Raw genomic sequence first — 19,688 nt, 5'->3', positions numbered from 1 at the left:
AAGTAGCTGGGATTACAAGCGTGCACCACCACACCCAGATAATTTTTGTGTTTTTTAGTAGAGACAGGGTTTCACCATGTTGGCTGGGCTGGTCTTGAACTCCCGACTTCCAGTGATCCACCCGTCTTGGCCTCCCAAAGTGATGGGATTACAGGCGTGAGCCACCACGTCCGGCCTGCCCATCCGTTCTTTACCTGGCAACTGGGATGATATTTTCCAAATACAAATCATATCATTTCATCCCTTTGGTTAAAACCTACCAATGGGCTTCAAATCCAAACTCCTTTGTGTCATGTGGCATCTCTTCTGCTGCCATTTCAAGCTCAGCTTATGCAATTCTCCTCTGTTCTCACTGTGTTCCGGGCACTCACTAGCTTTTACACAGCTCTTAGGACCCAGCAAGATGTTTTTTGCCCCATGGCCTTTGCATCTGCTGCCTTCTCACCTTTGACCGTAACGAACCACTTGTCCTCATCCTCATGTTTTAGTGGACATGTCACCTCTTCAGAGACGCCTTCACACACCACCCTAACGTGTCCCCGTGTGTTGCTATCCACCCCATCATCTGTAAGTTTTTTCTTTTCCTTTCTTTTTTTTTTGAGATGGAGTCTCGCTCTGTACCCCAGGCTGGAGTGCAATGGCGTGATCTCAGCTCACTGCAAGCTCCGCCTCCCGGGTTCACGCCGTTCTCCTGCCTCAGCCTCCCGAGTAGCTGGAACTACCCACACCCGCTATCACGCCCGGCTAATTTTTTGTATTTTTAGTAGAGACTGGGTTTCACCGGGTTAGCCAAGATGGTCTCGATCTCCTGATCTCGTGATCCGCCCACCTCAGCCTCCCAAAGTGCTGAGATTACAGGTGTGAGCCACCGCACCTGGCCTTGGTCTTGAACTCTTGACCTTAAGTGATCCTCCAGCCTTAGCCTCCCAAAGTGCTGGGCTTACAGGCATGAGCCACCGCACTCAGCCCAAAGAGAAGTTTTTAACTTTAATAAAGTCCAATTTTTTTCTTTTATTATTTGTGCTTTTTATATCTTATATATGATGACATTGCCTAATCCAGAGACAAAACATTTTCTCCTCTGCTGTCCTCTAGAAGTTTAATAGTTTTAGCTTTCATATTTAGGTCTATGATTCAGTTTAAATTTTGTGTAAGGTGTGAGGTATGGGCCAAGTTTCTTTCTTTTTTTTTTTTTTTTTTGCATATGGAGGCCCAGTTATTCCAGTACCATCTGTTGAAAGGCTGCCCTTTCTTCACTGAGCCTCTCTATGCAAAAAATTTTTTAAAATAACCTTTACATGTTTGTAGCAGGGCAATTGCCCATATGGTCTATTCTGAACTCTATACTAGTCCATTGATCTATGTTTCTGCCTTTTCACCAATACCACACCGTCTTTTTTTTTTTTTTTTGAGACGGAATCTCGCTCTTTCGCCCGGGCTGGAGCACAGTGGCACGATCTCGGCTCACTGCTAGCTCCACCTCCTGGGTTCATGCCATTTTCCTGCCTCAGCCTCCTGAGTAGCTGGGACTACAGGCTCCCGCCACCGTGCCTGGCTAATTTTTTGTATTTTTAGTAGAGACGGGGTTTCACCATGTTAGCCAGGATGGTCTCGATCTCCTGACCTCGTGATCCGCCCGCCTCAGCCTCCCAAAGTGCTGGGATTACAGGCGTGAGCCACCGCACCCGGCCTACTACACTGTCTTGATTAGTGCTGTTGTTGTTGTTGTTGTTGTTTTTGTTGTTGCAGAGATGGGGGTCTCACATGTTGTCCAGGCTAATCTCAAATTCCTAGGCTCCAGCAATTCTCCCACCTTCGCCTCCCAAAGTGCTGGGATTACAGGCATGAGCCACTGCACCTGGCCTAGAGTCAATCCTGAAATCAGGTTTTGAGTCCTTTGTTTTTCTTTTTCCAAATTACCTTGGCTATTCAAATTCTTTTGACTTTTCCTATAAATTTGAGTTTCAGCTTGTCAATATCTTAAAAAAAATCCAGCTGTGATTTTGATGGGGATTACATTAAATCTGTAGACCTGTAATCTGGGAAGAATTGACACAATAATTTATGAACATGGTATATCTCTCCACTTATTTAGATCTTCATTGATTTCTTTCATTGGTATTTTGAAGTTTTCAGCATACACATCCTACATAGATCTTTCCAATTTATACCTAATCATTTCATTTTTGGAGTGCCATTACAGATGGTAGTTTTTTATGCTTTAATTTCCAATTGTTTATTGCTATTACAAAAGTGTAACTGGTGTTAGTATATTTATCCTGGAGCCTGTGTCTTTGCTAAACTCACTTCTTAGTCTTAGGAAGTTTTTGGAAGATTTCATGGGATTTTCTACGATCTGTTTTCTGTGAATAGTATGTTTTATTTCATCCTTTCTAATGTGTCTGGCTTTCTAGCTTTTTCTTGCTTTATCAAACTGGCCAGGACTTCAGTATAATGCTGAACAGAAATGGTTAGCGTGCACACCATGGCCATCTTTCCAATCGTAGGGGAAAAGCATTCAGTCCTTCAGCATTAAGTATGATGTCAGCTGAGGGGTTTTTGCAGAAACCCCTCGCCACCCAAAAGATCTCTTATATTTCTAGTTTGTCAAATTTAGGAGGGTTTTTGGGTCATGAGTGAATGTTGAATTTATTTTGTTTCTTGTTTTTTCTGCATAAAATGATTGTGTGATTTTTCTTTTCTGTTAGTATGATGGATTGAATTACACTGATTTTCATAGGTTGAAACAGCCTTGCATTCCTCGGATATATTCCACTTACAGTGATGTATTACACTTTTTATATATTATTGGATTCATTTGTTGTTTTCTTGAGGAATTTTGCATCTATATTCCAGAAGGATATTGATCTCTAGTTTTCCAGACCAAGTGTACATGGAACATCCACCAAGATAAACTATATTCTTGGCCATAAAACAAACTTCAACAAAAGTTTGAAATCCTTAACAAAAGTGTGAGGCCAGGCACAGCAGCTCATGCCTGTCATCCTAACACTTTGGGAGACTGAGGTGAGAGAACTGCATGAGGCCAGGAGTTGGAGACCAGCATGGGTAACATAGCAAGAGCCCCGTCTCTATCAAAAAAAAAAAAAAAAAAAAAAGGCCATGTGTGGTGACTGAGGCGTGAGGATTGCTTAGGATTGCTTGAACTCAGGAGGTTGAGACTGCAGTGAGCTGTGATTGCACCACTGCACTAGGTGACAGAGCTAGAATGCAGTGGCACAATCATGGCTCACTGCAGCCTTGACCTCTGGAGTTCAAGCAATCATCCCACCTCAGCCACCTGGGCAGCTGGGACCATGCCTGGCTAATTTAATTTTTTTTATTTTTTTTGTAGAAACGGGGTCTTGCTATGTTGCATTGGCTTGAAATCTTTAAACAATATAACAGAAATCATACAAAATATGTTCTCTGACTATATCATGATTAAATCATAACATGGTATGTTTTAAAATAACCCATTGGACAAAAAGGAAGTCTCAAGATAAATTTGAAAATATTTTGAGCTGAATAAAAATTTAAATGCACCAAAATTCATAGGATGCAGCCAAAGCAGTGTTCACAGGAATGTTTATAGCATTACAAGGCTCACATTAGAAAACAAAGGTCACGATAAATAATCTAAGCTTCCACCTTAAGAAACTGAAAAAAGGCTGGCACTGTGGCTCACGCCTGTAATCCCAGCGCTTTGGGAGGCTGAAGAGGGTGGATCACGAGGTCAGGAGATCGAGACCATCCTGGCTAACATGGTGAAACCCCATCTCTACTAAAATACAAAAAATTAGCAGGGCGTGGTGGCATGAGCCTGTAATCCCAGCTACTCGGGAGGCTGAGGCGGGGGAATCACTTGAACCTGGGAGGTGGAGCTTGTAGTGAGCCCAGATTGCGCCACTGCACTCCAGCCTGGACGACAGAGTGAAACTGTCTCAAAAAAAAAGAAAAAAAGAAACTGAAAAAATAAAAATAAGCCCAAAGCAGAGGAAAGGAAATAATAAAAAAACAGAAATCAGTGAACTAGGAAACTGAAAAACAGAAATTAGTGAAGTAGAAAAACTAAAACCAAAAGTTTGTTCTTTGAAGAAACTAATAACATTGATAAACTGCCTGACCAAGAAAAAGGGAAAACAAGGGACCCATATTAGGCATGAGAGGAAGAGTGTGATAGTGTGACTACAGCCCCACAGGCATGACAGGAAGAGTGTGATAGTGTGACTACAGGCCCACAGGCATGACAGGAAGAGTGTGATAGTGTGACTACAGCCCAACAGGCATGACAGGAAGAGTGTGATAGTGTGACTACAGGCCCACAGGCATGAACTGAAGAGTGTGATAGTGTGACTACAGGCCCACAGGCATGAACAGAAGAATAAAGGAATACTACAAAAAACGGAATCACAAATTCAGCAACTGATATAAAATGGACCGATCCCCTGAAGACACAAACTATTGAAATTAGAAATAGATAACCCAAATGGTCTATTATTTATTGAAGAAAGTGAATTTCTTAGTTTAAAACCTTGCCATTAAGAAGGTTAACTGCAAGAATAGTGCCACTGGGGAGTTCTACCAAACGTTTTAGGAAGAAACAACACCTGTCCCTCCTTTGAGGAAAGCAGTCCTCTGCGTGTGCCCCTTATTGATGGTATTTTTATTAAAATGCACATACACAAAAGAAAAATAAACGTCCCAGCTTCATGTAAACAGTAGTGTTTATTCAGAAAGCATAAACCCCAGTGCTCTCAGAAGGTTTTTCCAAGATGGACCAGAGGCTCCAATCAGAGGCTTCATGTGTAGGAAGCAATTACAGCATAAAGGAGCAGGTGAGAGCCAGGGAAGGATCACGTGGGGATCTGAAACTTGAAATGGCCTCAAGCCAGACAGCACAAGGCAGCCCGGACAAGACACCCTCAACCCACGTGCACCAAACCCAGCCTCAGCACCTAGCCCACCCCGATGGGAAGGGGAGGTGGTGGCTTGTTGCTGCTCATGACCTCCTGGGGAAGGAGGCAGCTGAGATCAAAATGAAATAAAGAACCTGGTAATTGCTTCCGCATTCACACAAGAAACCTCATGTCTGAGGGCAAGACAGGCAGGGGCTGCCCCCTGGGAGCCCTGAGATCAACATTTCTGAAGCCCTGCCACCTGCCTATCCCTTGTAGGGATTCAAGTCCAAATAGGCAGAGCCTCTGGCAGAGGAGATGGGGGAAACTGAGGTAGCCCTAGGGTCCTCCTCTCAAGTCAAGTTGCCTGGAGACTGTAGCAGCTATGGTTGAGGCTGCTCAGGAAGCACAGACCACCCCAGGCAGCAGCTGAATCTGAAGACTCCAGGGCCAGGCCATCGGGTCAGGCGTTCAGGAACGTGAAAGCTGACGGCTCTGAGCCAGGAGGCTCTTTGGCTGCTGTCCTCCGGGACGATGTTCGGGGGGTGCGGGGAGCATCGGGATAGGACTCTCCTGCAGCAGCCCTGGCCCCCACCAGGCGGGGACAGGCCACCAGCTGCATGCCAGCAAACAAGGAGTCACAGCTCCATGCACAGCTGCTAGGGCCTCTCTTTGGGCTGTCCATGCCCACTAGGACCGGTTCAGGTCCCCACCCCCTGCTTTCTGCCAGTCTGGCCTCAGCCTCGCTGGGGTCTTCGGGGGCTGGAATGGGGAAGGCATCTGAGGGTGGGGTGGGCAGAGGGCTGGACGGCATCCCAGGTGAGGGAGCAGGGCTCCGGGGCGAGACTGCGGTTGAACTCAGAGGCTGGAGGAAGACCTGGCTCCCAGCGAGAGGCACAGCGTCGGTCAGCAGGTCAGATGGGCCTGGGAGGGCGGCTGTGGGGCCAGGCTCTGCTGAGGTGCCCCGGGCAGGGGGCAGCTGCCCACAGGAGGCCTCAAAGTGCCTCAGGATCTGAAAGAGGAAGGAGGAACCAGGGAGGTTCCTATGCAACCCTGGGAATTGTGGGGACCAGGGCCCGCCTCTCCCTAGGACCTCCTCAGTCTGTCCACCCAGAGGGCAGGGCCACCTCTGGGCAGGACACCGGCTGCTGGGAGGGGGCTGGGGCAGTGCACCCAGTTGTCATCCCACCCAGAGCAGCTGCTGGGCTGGTGCTGGTGACACGGGGCAGGTGTCACATACACACCTCGAATCTTGCTCCTTCACTCACTACTATACAAAAGGACACCCTCCCCGTCATAACCCACCAGGCACTGCTGGGGAGAGTGAACACGTGGCCTGGCATGTCTGGGCATTTCCAACTGTTGGACGCAGGGTTCTTCCAGCATGCCCGTTTTAGAAACCCCACTATGAGGTTCGCCTGCAGTGGTGCGAACCCCAGGCTCACTTGTCGCTCTGACTGCCAATGACAGATAAGGATGACTTGGGGATAGGTGACTGAGGATCTGTGTTTCCAGCAGCCAGGGAGAAAACAGGAAGAAAGAAGATGGGGTGCCCACAGGCAGAGGGAAGATGCCAGGGCCTGGCGGCAGGGAGAGGCCTCCCAGTGTGATTCCAGTGGCCTCCAGGCAGTTCAGAGTGTTCAAGTGCACAGAGATGAAATGGCAGAACCATTTCTGCCCTCCGGAGCTTGGGAGCTGAGCATGAGCTGTGTCATGGGTGGCAAGCTGCATGTGGTCAGGCAGGGCTTCCTGGAAGAGGTAAGTGTGAGCCAAGACACAAGGGCAGGAACATTAAGGCAGAGGAGTTTGGGGGCTTCCAGGAACAGGTAGAGGCCAGTGTACTGTGAGTGCCGCAGAATTGGGGTGGAAGGCAGGAAGGCAGTGGGGAGGTGAGGACCCTGACTTGCTGCTGCTCCCTCTGCCAGCGGGACAGGGACTTGAGAGGGGGGTCCGGGAAGGGCTGACCAAGTGCCAGGCAGGGACGGGGTGGCTGTGGACTGCAGTGTATCTCCTGCTGTACCCTCGGACCCCGTTGTGCGTGTGGCCTCTGCAGCTGCCCACCTTGATGGCCTTGTTGGTCACAGGTCCCGGGCTGCACATGCTGAGCTCCTGCAGCCACGGCCGGGTGCAGAGGAGGATGTGCTCCTGGGGAAGGAGGTCGGCGCTCCCTAGGGTGGCGATGGCACACAGCGCCCTCTGCTGGTGAAGGGAGGGGACATCAGCACCCATGGGGCAGCTGGTCCATGCCACGGAGGCCTATCTGGCCATCTCTCTCCCTCTTCTTCCTCCTCATCAACAACTGGAGTGCCAGAAGGCCCCAGGGACAGCTCCACCAGAGCCCTGTCCTCACCACCTTACACCCCAGCTCCAGGACACCAGAGCCCCGTCCTCACCGCCTTACACCCCAGCTCCCAGACACCAGAGCCCTGTCTTCACCACCTTACACCCCGGCTCCAAGACACCAGAGCCCTGTCCTCACCACCTTACACCCCAGCTCCTGGACACCAGAGCCCTGTCCTCACCGCCTTACACCCCAGCTCCCGGACACCAGAGCCATGTCCTCCCCTGCTCCTGGACAGACCCCAGCGAGAAGCACGTGACCTGCTGCCCTGATTGCCTTGCCTTCATTCCTCTGCACGCCCCCTGACACGTGCACACACGTGTCCACACTCTCTTGCCATGGCCATTCCTCATTACGCCTTCTTCACAATCACCCAACAACCTAACCCCAATCTTCTTCCTTAACTCAGAGAAGCACAGTAACACACAGCCTCAGCCTGGCAAGCATTACACCAATGACAATTTATACCATTCATGGGGATAAAGGATTTTTATGTTTCTTTCCTTGTTACTAAGGAATGTTTAAAAGTGGTATTTTCTTATTCATGGCAACAAATTTTTTTAAATGGACATTGATGTGTGATAGCTGTGACATTTTTTCTGTAAAATTCTGCATTTGGCTCCTTATTTGTTTTCTCAAAGTTTTTTTATTGACTTTTTATGTTTCTTTAAAAGATTATCTTCCTCCTTTCTAAAAAAAATCAATATTACTCTAATGGAAGTTGTATTTTCTTAAATGTTAGCACATTCTGTCCCCTTTTATCTTATTTCCTATAGCAGTTCCTTCACAGTACAGTAAATCTGAAATAGATTTAGATATAATTGGGTCAGAGATTGTTAAATATATTAAATAACCAGCCTCTCTACTTAGTCCTGTAAAATTTCCAGAGGCAAAATACATTTCCTTTTTTTTTCTTTTTGTCCATCACTGCAGAGCATTTCTCCCCACTGAAATTAACTAAGTGGAAATTTGTTCATGATCTGAAATTATTCTGTGTAGGTATCTCTTATTTGTACCCCGTGGTTGTGGAGAAACAGGTTTTAATAAAGATGCATTGAAGAGGCCGGGCGTGGTGGCTCATACCTGTAATCCCAGCACTTTGGGAGGCCGAGGTGGGTGGATCACGAGGTCAGGAGATTGAGACCATCCTGGCTAACACGGTGAAACCCTGTCTCTACAGAAAATATGAAAAATTATCCAGGCAAGGTGGCCGGCGCCTGTAGTCCCAGCTACTCGGGAGGCTGAGGCAGGAGAATGGCGTGAACCTGTGAGGCGGAGCTTGCAGTGAGCTGAGATCACGCCACTGCACTCCAGCCTGGGCAACAGGGCGAGACTCCATTTCAAAAAAAAAAAAAAATGCATTGAAGATTCCCAGTTTTCCTGAGTTCCTCTGTTTATTTATTTGTGCTGTGTTTGACTCACCAGAATGCTGAATCTCGAAGACCCATCACTGTCATCAAGCCCTTCATCATTTTCCTCTCTCGTGACATTAACAGATGCATAGTAAATGAATGAGGAAAGTGAAATAATACAGGAAAAAAGGTATAAATCAGTTATAACTCTTGATTGACCAATGAAGGAATGCATCTTCATATTTTTTCCAGTAACTGACATCAGCTCCTCCATCACTGAGTGATTTGTTGTGATCTGAAGAAAGGCATTAATAAGCAAAATTTGTATGTTAATGAATAGCATGCTGTTTTCTTTTAACCATCTATTTTCCTCTGGATGTATAATTGGCCTATTGGGATTTGATACTAACCTAAATTTCCACTTCTATGTCCTGTCATTGACCTACTGGGAGTTTGGAGTCCAGGCATTCTGAGTTACTCACCATTCTCAGAATTTACTGTGTGTTTCATTACCTCCCTGCCTAACATTACTTTATGATTTGCTTGGCATCCCTTTTCTGAATTTATATATTTAGTAAGCCACCCCTCATCTCAAGCTTCAAGCTGGAATGTTATTTCAATTAGGCATTCTTCCATGGCATTCTAAGGCTGAGAAGGTTTTTACTCATTTACTTATGAGGACCTGATTTATAGTTCTGTAATAGTCTACTTCTGTTCTAATAATTTTCTTATATGCCTGGCTTCCCAACAAAGTTGAGTCCATGAATGAGATACTTTTTCTTCTGTTTGTATCTACATTCCGTGGTATATAGTAACTTCAGTAAACTTCAGAGTGAGCAAAGGAAATAACAAGGCTATCCACTTATATTTTCTTTCATGAAATTTTGATGCCTCTAATATCATTAACTTGCATTAAACATTAGTTTGCTTTGAACATTTTGTACTCACTTCTATAATAGCGGCATTAATGGCAGCTTGAAGAGCCACAAAACCTTCCTTCCAGAATACTGAAACTTCACAGTAAACATCTTCATTTGTTTCATAACAATGAGCTTTGTGAAAAAACAAATCATAACTATTATTACGTCACTATCTATATTATTGAAATATGATTTTAACACTGATTATAGCAAACAGTGGACTTTACAATGACCCCAAATTCCAAATGTTCTTATTTTGACTCAAAGCTTATGAAAACGTAAGTTATAATAATGATTCTCAAAATGAATCAGGCAGACTCATGAGGTGGAGCACTCTTAGGAAATGTTTTACACTAAATTATAACACTCTAAGCTTTCTCTTACCATGTCCTGTGCTTTTCTGCTGATCAAGAATTTTGTTGATCTCTTCTCTTTTCTGATTTGTATTGTGAAAACCACGTATTTTAATGTTTTTCAAAAGTTCACAGAGCCTAACATGGATTGAGAAACACTAAACTAAACCTTTTTCTAACACTGGATATAACACAGGCATAATAAGCAAATGGAAGTTCAAGTAAGATTACTTACTACGCTTAAATCATGCCAATCAGAATATCTTTTGAAGAAAAGGATTTATTTAAAAAGAGCTATCAGTCCATTTAATAGTAAACTATATTAAAGAGATATCCTTGAATAAGATGAATTAAAATTGAGTATAGGAATTAAATGCATATTACATGAAATCATCTTGAGATATTTCAGATATACAAATGATATAAAAATACAATAAACACGCATGGACTCACTATGAATTTGCAAAATAAATGCATCATTTCAAATACAGTTAGAATCTCTTGTGCACTTCCCCAGCACCAAGTTTCTAACTAGCTAACTGCTTTCCTGAACGTTATGTTTATATATATGCCACTATATATCTCTAAACTATATATATAATTTAAAAAATTAAACTCTACTAATAATTACTATGAACTATGCTCATTTGTTCCATATTATGATTCTGAAATGTAAATAAATGGCCTCATTTAATTTTTTCTTCTTTTTTATGGTTATGGAATCCCACTGCAGGAATGTAAATCCATATATTTATCCATTCTCCTGTTGATAACAATTTGGTTAGTTCCTTTTTTCTTTTCGCGATTACCAGAAAAAAAATCTGCTGCTATAAAAATCTGTATATATGTCTTCTTGTAAATATATCTGTATTGGTCAGGATAGTCTCTTGTATGTTACAGTAATAACCCCTAAATCTCAGTGATTTATCACAGTAAACATGTATTTCTCACTCAGGCTACAAATTCAGCAGAGGCGTTTGGTGGGAGGGTTGAGTTGTACTGTCTGTACTATATACAACTCCTTAGTTTGCAGAAGCAGGTGAGAAAAGGTGAAGAACTTATACTTGCGTTTAAATGCCTTGGGTCTAGCTATCTTATTATGACTACAAAAAGTAATTGTTCTATGTCCTCAGGAAGAAAAGGAGAATAGGCTGCAAATCTTTAACACAGGTATGAGAGTTTCACTAATAAGATTTCTATGATGATGAGTTATAGGTTATGTGCACATCAAGTTTGAGACTTGTATTTCAAATGTAACTTAAAACTACCATACCAAAATTAAAAGCACAGAAACCCACGAGAGCCATAACACGATAGCCAAGCAAGCAACCAAGTATTATGTATTGTTTTATTTGTGGACGAATATGTATTAATTGCAATACCATATGAGCTTCATGTTTTCAGTATAAGACATCATATGTTGTAAAATCTAGGTAATCACAGGGTTAATTGGATAAAATATGGGATTTGTTTATCTGCTACTTAAGACTTAATCTTTTGGCTTACTTTGTGAGTCACACTCTAAACATTTGGTTTTAACATGTGATGTAATAAATTTTAATAAGGCTCCCTTTTGAAAGGGGAAGAGCTCTGTATGAGCAGGAAAATGTGTCTGTTGATGCAGTGAAATGAAGTTATTTTAATGTATTCCTTTTTACAGCTATGTAGGCAATTGTCAATCATATTTCTACCAGCAAAACAAAACTATATATGTGTGAGTGTGTGTGTATACCTGTGTGAGACAGAGAGAGAAATAGGGATGGAAGAGAACACTAAGTCTAATGCATTACAATTTAGTTAAATTTTCAACGTAAGTCAGACTGCCCACAAGAGTATCATTTGGCCGGGCGCCGTGGCTCATGCCTGTAATCCCAGCACTTTGGGAGGCCGAAGCGGGCGATCACCAGGTCAGGAGTTCGAGACCAGCCTGGCCAACATGGAGAAACCCCGTCTCTACTAAAAATACAAAAAAAATTAGCCAGCCGTGGTGGCGGGCGCCTGTAATCTCAGCTACTCGGGAGGCTGTGGCAGGAGAATCGCTTGAACCCGGGAGGCAAAGGTTGCAGTGAGCCCAGATCGTGCTTGCACTCCAGCCTGGGCAACAAGAGCAAGACTCCGTCTCAAAAAATATATATATGTATATATATATATACAGATAGATAGATGATAGATAGATACAGATACAGATATAGATGTAGATATAATTTAAGATATTGCAGAGTGTGTGTGCTGGGGCGTGGAATGACCTCTGAAAACAGGCTGCAGGGGGCATCGTGTGGTTGGGCACGGACCCCGAGGTGTGAGGGTACCCTGAGCTCCCAAGGCTGAGGGTCAGAGGCAGGGCCTGGGGGCCCCAGGGCAGCCTCCACAGCCAGACACAGACATAATAAGCATCCTTGTCCATGACACAGGGGACACAGTGCTCGGTGAGCCAGGTCAGGATCAGATGCTGGTGGTCTCTGTCTAGTGCAGGTCTCGCTTTCTGATGCAGGTGCGCCTTGGGCCCCCACAGGAAGCGGTCACATCCAGACTCACCAAGCCTGAGATGCTGGAAGATGGAGAGTGCTTGCCACGGGAAAAATCCTCCAGGAACCCAAGAATGAAACTTGGCCTGCAGCTGGGACATCCTTCTCTACGGCTGGTCTGCAAGGCAGGTGCTCTGCACATGCTCCTTGGCTGACTCCAAGGCAGAGAAGAAGCACGTGAGCCACACCCCCACAGCAGGCATGGACATTTGCCTCCCTTTTATAATAGCTGTATTCAAATGAGGTATCCTGGAAGCCTCGTTCTGATAGGATGAGAGCAGACTCTGTACTACAACACGGATTGGATAATAGTCTCCAACTCTGATTGGTTAAGATTGTGCAATCAGAGATGGAGATTATTATCCAATAAGAGTTGTCAAAAAGGTTCCTTGGGCAGGGATCCTCATGGACCGGAAGTGACGATGACCGGAAGTGACAACGACCGGGAGCGTGTGCGGTGCACGCCTGCCTTGAGGCCAGCCTCGAGGCCAGCCTCAGATAAGGGTGTTCCAGGTGCAGGCGAAGCGACCTCCATGTGTTCCTGGAGGACCGTCCCAAGACCCTCTCCATTCTCCCAACCTCTCGGGCCTGGTGAGTCTGGATGTGAGTGCATCCCATGGGGCCCAAGGCACAGAGAGAGAGGAACGGGGTAGGAGGAGGGAAGCGTGTGCAGGAGCCAGGAGCGCCAGGCTGCCCGGGCTTCACCCCATGGCCGCCGGGAGCTGTGGCCCCACTCGGCCAAAGGCAGAGTCCGGCCTTCCTGCTGCTGGCACTGTCACCTCCCTGGGGTCCTGCCTTCTGGGTCTGGCACTGGAAATAAGCTAGCGAAGCAAAATTTCGTGAATATTGGCCTTTGCATCTTTTTCTTCATTTTCAATGCTGGTTTTTCTGTTGGGTCATTTATGTTCTGACATTGATTTGGATAATTTTAAAATGTATTTTATAAATTAATTCTTCATGGACTCATTTCTAGTGTAGATAGTTGTTTCCTAGTCTGGTCATTGTTCCTTAATTTTATTTTGCATTTCTTTCTTGCTGATACATAGGAATCTAATTGATTTTATGTATTCATCTTGCATCCTGTAGCCTGGCTTAATTCACATATTCATAGGCATCATTTTTGGATTGTGGTGTATTTTTCATGTACATAATAGTGTCAGCCACATACAATAACAGCTGTATTGCTTAAATGTTGGTTCTTATGCCTTTATTTTTGTTTTATTGTCGCAGTTACACCTCCAGCACTGTGTGAAATAGAGGGGATGTGTCCAGGAAGTCTTGCTTGGTTCTGATTACAGTGGAAAAGCTTCAGTGGTCCTGTATTGTAATTTCATTTTAGACAAGCTTAGTCAGATTAAGGAAGCTGCCTTCCTTTACATTTGCTAAGAGTTATTACTAATTGTTGAATTTGAATAAATGCTTTTTTTACATATATTGTGAATAATAATGTTTTTCTCCTATTTTTCTGCAAATAGGATATTTTACATGATCTATTTTTTAATGTTAACCAATCCTGCATTTTTTTAGTATACCCCACTTCATATCCATGTGTTATGTTTTCATATGTGGTTTAATTCATATGATACAATTTTTCTTAGAATATTTGTATCTCTGGCCAGATGCGGTGGCTCACGCCTGTAATCCCAGCACTTTGGGAGGCCGAGGCGGGTGTATCACCTGAGGTCAGGAGTTCAAGACCAGCCTGACCAACATGGCAAAACCCTGTTCCTACTAAAAATACAAAAATTAGCTGGATGTGGTGGCGGGCGCCTGTAATGCCAGGTACTTGGGAGGCTGAAGTAGGAGACTTGCTTGAACCCGGGAGGCAGAGGTTGCATTGAGCTGAGATTGTGTCACTGCACTCTAGCCTGGGAGACAGAGCGAGACTGCATCTCAAAAAAAGAATATTTGTGTTTCTGTTAATGAAAGAGTGGGTCTATAATTTTCTTTTTTTCTAATGTCCTGTTCAGATTGTGGTATCAACGTGATGCTAGCCTCACAAAACAAAATTGAAAAATAGTCCCTATATTTCTTCTCTTTGGAAGGGTCTGAGAAATTTAGGTGTTTACTTCCTTAAATATTTGGAATATTTCTTTAGTCTGGGCATGGAATTTTACTTGTGGAACATTATTTGTTAGCTGTTGTTTTTTTTTTTAACAATTCAAATCCTTTAGTATATATGGTAGTTTTCTTGTTTTACGTTATTTCTGTGTCCGGTTTTGTAAGTTTATTTTTCAATGTGATGTAATTTCATCTCTGTTGTCAAGCTTGCGGTCCTAAGTATTTCTCAAAATTTTCGTAGTATCTTGATACACTGCTCTGTAGAGCAGGCCTCTGTTTTCATTCCTGATATTGGTCTTTTGCGTCTTTTCTCTTTGCCTTAATCAGTTTCACTAGTGGTGTATTTAGTATATTAATGTTTATAAACCAACTTTTTTTTTTTTTTTTTTGAGACGGAGCCTTCCTCTGTCACCCAGGCTGGAGTGTAGTGGTGTGATCTGAGCTCACTGCAAGTTCCGCCTCCTGGGTTCATGCCATTCTCTGGCCTCAGCCTCCCGAGTACCTGGTACTACAGGCACCCACCACCACGCCTGGCTGTATAAACCAACTTTTATCCTTGATTTGTCTCCATTACATTTTTTTTTCCTATTTCATTGATGTCTGCTCTTTATTATTACTTTCATTCTGCATTCTTTCATTCTAATCTTTTTTAGTTCTTGAAAGGTTTATGTGATTGATTTTCAATATTTTTTTCTATTCTAACACATTCCCTTAACGTGTGTCCTGTTTCTCTCTCAGCGGGGATTTATCAGGCAGCCCACATTTTCCCATAGGTGTTTCCAGACCCTTGTCTGCAGCCGCGTTGGCCTCCCAGTGTCTCCACCCTGTATGCCTGCAGCCATGTCAGGCTTTGTGTGTCTCCATCCTTGTGCCTGAAGCCTGTATCTTCTCTCTAGTATCACCATCCCATAATGACTGAAGCCTATGTCTGCCCTTGTGTATTGTCACCTGGTCTGTCCTCTGCCTGCAGTTTATGCCAGCTGTCAAATCTCCATTTCTTGCACTTGCAGCCCATGCCAGGCGTGTGAGTCTCCATCCTGTGTGCTTCCAACACATTACTTGCTTTGAGTGTTGCCATCTCCTTAGCCTTCAGGCAGTAGCAGTCCTCCAGTGTCTCAATCCCTGTGCTTGCAGCCCATTCCGATATTTTCGTCTGTCTGTCCCCTGAGCTTCTGCCCATGCCAGTCCGTGTTTGCTGCATTCTTTGTCCCTCTAATCCATGTCCACAGTCAGTGTTTTCATTCATGCTTTTCAGTCGTGTCTGCACTCGTGTGTCTCCTTCTGTGCCTTTAGCCCATTTTTGTCCTTTTTCTGGATCATTTCTCCCAGGAGACTATGCCCAAAACTCCTATCCCCAGTGTTTGTACCTGCAGCCAGTCTCTTTCGTTGGGTATCTCTGTCTGTTGTTACTGCAGCAGAGGCCTGTCATTGAGTGTGCCTGCTTCCCAGCCCTGTCTTCCTGTGTCTCCAGCCCTTGTCCATGCAGCCCACGGTAGGACTCTTGTGACTCCACCCTTCAGCCTACAGCCACATCTACCTTCGGGTGTCTTTATCTCTGTGCTTCCTGCCCATGCCAGCCTTCACCTACTCCTCTGTCCTGCCCCTGTACCCATGTCTGTCCATGCTGTGCCTCTCTGCCATGCATCTGTAGTCAGTGAGCTCCCTTTGTATCTGGATGCCTTATGACTCTAGCCCAGGTCTTCTCTCCTGTGCCTGCAACTCATGTCTGCCCTTGAATGTCCCCATCCCCTGTGCTTGTTGCCCATCAGCAGGGCCTAGCGTGTTTCCACTCTCAGTGCCTGCACCCATGTCTGCCTCTAGGGTCTCCACTCATGGTGCCACAGTTTGATTTCCTGGGGTGGATTCTGGCATTGTGACTGAGGAGAGAGAGGTGACCCATAAAAGGGAAGGCTGGAATGATGTAATGGGCAAAGAGCTGCCATTGGTGGGGGGACGCACAGTGGTGGAGAAGATATGAGCAGTCAGAATCCTCCCTGCATTGGGGCGCTCACATGGGACTGTGCCTGGTGTGGGGAGTAAGGGGAAGCTGGAGCAGGAGGTCTGGAGCCACCTGGCCCTCTTGGGCCTGACACCCTCTCCACTGCAGGGGCTCCATCACCTCCCCCGGTGGTCCTGCCTCCTGGGATCCTGCCCTGCAGTGTTTCTGCAGGGATCTTCTCACCTGGAACTTGCTGTAGCCGGTTTCATGCGAGGTAGAGTTTAGCAAATGTTGATTGGCCTCTGTGCCTTACTTTTCTTCATACGTTTTGCTCATTCCGTGCATGTTTCTGTAGGGTTCTTTTTTGGTTCCTATATTGATTTGAAGGATTTATCTTAAATCTGTAAATTAATCCTTGATTGCCTCATTTTTGTCATAGATACTTGTTCTCTAGTTTGATCATTATTTAGTTACTTTCTGTTGATTTCATTCTAGTATACAGTAATCTGGTTGATAACAATCATGTATCCGGGATGTTTTTGTAACAGTTTTGGGGTTATGGATTGTCTAAGCACGTAATAGTGTCACACACACATAATGACAATTTTTTTTTGTTAGAAAATTAATCCTAATGCCTTTTATTTCTTTGTTCTTGCTGTATTGTTTCTCCAGTACAATGCTGATTAGAGAGATAGCAGGCATCCTCGTCTGGTCCTGCACTGGGGGAAAAAGCTTCCCATAATTCTCCATTAATTATATTGTTTGTTACAGGCTCATATTAGACAAACCATCAAATTAAAGAAGTTGCCATCTTTTGTATTTTACTCAGACTTGTTTTTATGGTTCAGTTTTAAGTGTTATTGAATGTTTTTTTTAAAACTTAACCTAAATGATCTTATTATTTTTGCCTGTATTTTTCTGCTAATGGGATGACTTACATGATTTATTTTGAATGTTAAGGACCCTTGCATTTTGGGGTATATTCCACTTGGTATTGATCTGTGTTTTTTTGTTTGTTTGTTTGTTTTTTGTTTTGTTTTTTGGGGTTTTTTTTTTTTTTTTTTTGAGACAGAGTCTCGCTCTGTCACCCAGGCTGGAGTGCAGTGGTGCAATCTCAGCTCACTGCAAGCTCCACCTCTTGGGTTCACGCCATTCTCCTGCCTCGGCCTCCCGAGTAGCTGGGACTACAGGCGCCCGCCACCATGCCCAGCTAATTTTTTGTATTTTTTAGTAGAGACAGGGTTTCACCATGTTAGCCAGGATGGTCTCGATCTCCTGACCTTGTGATCCACCCACCTCAGCCTCCCAAAGTGCTGGGATTACAGGCGTGAGCCACCACACCCGGCCTAATCTGTGTTTTCATAGGTGGTTTCATTCATGTAATATTTTGCTTAGAATATTTGTAGCTTTGTTTATGAAAGAGGAGATACATACTGTTTATGAAAGAGGTGACCTAATTTTCTTCTTTTTTGTTCCATAGTGCGTCCTGGTCCAGTTGTGTTCTCAATCTAATACTGGCTCCACACAAAACTTTAAAAATACTATCTTTATTTCCCTGCAGTTTGGGAAATTTTGGTGTTTTTCTGCCTTGAATGTATGGAGTATTCTATAATTATGAGCTTGGAGTTTTACTTGTGAAACATTTTTGTTTGTTGGGTTCTTTTTTCAAGAATTTATTCAATTTGTTTAGTAGGCAGGAGTTTGTCTATTTCATGTTATGTTTGGATTAGTTTGGGTAAGGTGGTTTTTAAAATGTGGTGCATTTTGTTCTCTGTTGAATTTTTAGACCTACACACTTCTTCAAATCCTCTTAGTTCTTATTAAGGTCTACAGGCTCTGTAAAGAATGTGTCTGTGTTGATTGCTGTCTTGTGTTTGTGTTAACCTCTCTTTTCTCTCTTTATCCTGAGCTGCCTGGAGTTGGGGGAGGGATGATGCAAGCACCCCTCTGGCTACCACCACTGGGACTGCGCTGGGTCAGACGTGATGCCACCGTAATACTGAATCTTGCTAGAGGCTCGTGGCTAGTACTCATGGCTACCACTGATGTTTATTCAAGATCCAAGCAAGGGCTCTTTCATCAGCAAGTAATGAACCCTGCCAGGACTGGGTCCTTCCTCCCTTCAGGGAAGTGGGCTCCCTGCTGGTCCAGGGTGTGTCTTGAAATGTCATCTGAGAGCTAGACCCTGAATGGCGGCTTCAGGACTCTACTTGGTGCTCTGTTTTACTGTGGCTGAGCTGGTATCCAAGTTGCAAGGCAAAGTGCTTTTTACTCTTCCCTCTCCTCCGGGAGCTGTGAGCTGGGCTGCGTTCAGCTGGAGGAAGTGTGATGCTAACACTCCCTTGGCTACACCAGCAGGTGTCTCACTGGGTCACCTGCATCCCAAGTTCACTGGCTCTGAGCCCAGTACAGCACCAGCCCTTGCCCAGCAATGGCAATCCTTGTGGCCTAGACTGGCTTTCACATTTGTCTAGGACCCCAAAGCATTTTGGCCTGCAGTGGTGATGGTGGGGTTAACGGAACTCGGGTTTGATTACTGTGGTGGAAGATTCCCCTCTGGCTAGGGCTGGTCTAAATGCTGCCTCCATGGGTGCTGGCTGAATTCTGCCTTGTGTTGCTCTCCACTGTGACAGGGCAGCGCTGAGTTCCAAGGTAAAGTCCCACAATCACTGAGCTCTCCCGGCCCTGGGTGCACAGATTCTGTCTCTGCACCACGTGTGGCTGCTGCCAGGGGATGAGGGAGAGGTGGTGTAGGAGATTTGAGACTGTCTTTCCCCCTTTCTCCAGTTCCTCTTTCCTCAATACGATGTGAAAACCAGGCGCTGTGAACGCTCACCCGATTTTTGGTTCTCATGAAGATGCTTTTTTGTGTGGATAGTTGTTCCATTTGGTGTTACTTCAGGGAGGAATAGAATAGCTGGAGAATTCTGTTTGGCCATCTTGCTCTGTCTCCAGGTCTCCCTTCCCTGTCTTATTCTTTTTTTTTTTTTTTTTTTTTTTTTTTGAGATGGAGTCTCGCTCTGTCACCCAGGCTGGAGTGCAGTGGCGCGATCTCGGCTCACTGCAAGCTCCGCCTCCCGGGTTCACGCCATTCTCCTGCCTCAGCCTCTCCGAGTAGCTGGGACTACAGGCGCCCGCCACCACGCCCGGCTAATTTTTTTGTATTTTTAGTAGAGACGGGGTTTCACTGTGGTCTTGATCTCCTGACCTCGTGATCCGCCCGCCTCGGCGTCCCAAAGTGCTGGGATTACAAGCGTGAGCCACCGCGCCCGGCCTTCCCTGTCTTATTCTTTATCACA

At 44.9% G+C, this 19,688-nt stretch overlaps 1 protein-coding gene across 1 annotated transcript; it reads right to left on the bottom strand.

The window, feature by feature from the left end:
* Positions 1–4,731: 4,731 nt before the first annotated feature.
* LOC129462992 (AP-4 complex accessory subunit Tepsin-like) lies at positions 4,732–7,134 on the bottom strand. The gene is made up of 2 exons (XM_055243444.2): positions 6,960–7,134; positions 4,732–5,910 (listed from the first exon to the last, which is right to left on the bottom strand). Exons 1-2 carry the CDS (start codon positions 7,125–7,127, stop codon positions 5,362–5,364), a joined length of 717 nt encoding a protein of 238 aa, XP_055099419.1. The 5' UTR covers positions 7,128–7,134; the 3' UTR covers positions 4,732–5,361.
* Between the last annotated feature and the right edge of the window lie 12,554 nt (positions 7,135–19,688).

This window comes from Symphalangus syndactylus, chromosome 14 (genome assembly GCF_028878055.3).
Source record: "Symphalangus syndactylus isolate Jambi chromosome 14, NHGRI_mSymSyn1-v2.1_pri, whole genome shotgun sequence".
Lineage (NCBI taxonomy): Eukaryota > Metazoa > Chordata > Mammalia > Primates > Hylobatidae > Symphalangus > Symphalangus syndactylus.
The sequence above is the reverse complement of the archived record's forward strand: the minus strand, read 5'-3'. Positions and strand labels throughout refer to the sequence as shown.

Excerpts from the sequence above, each read along its gene's own strand:
- LOC129462992 (XM_055243444.2), bottom strand. The coding sequence starts at position 7,127 with ATGGGTGCTGATGTCCCCTCCCTTCACCAGCAGAGGGCGCTGTGTGCC. Across the intron at positions 5,911-6,959 it reads TGACCAACAAGGCCATCAAG|ATCCTGAGGCACTTTGAGGC; the intron begins GTGGGCAGCTGC and ends TTCCTCTTTCAG.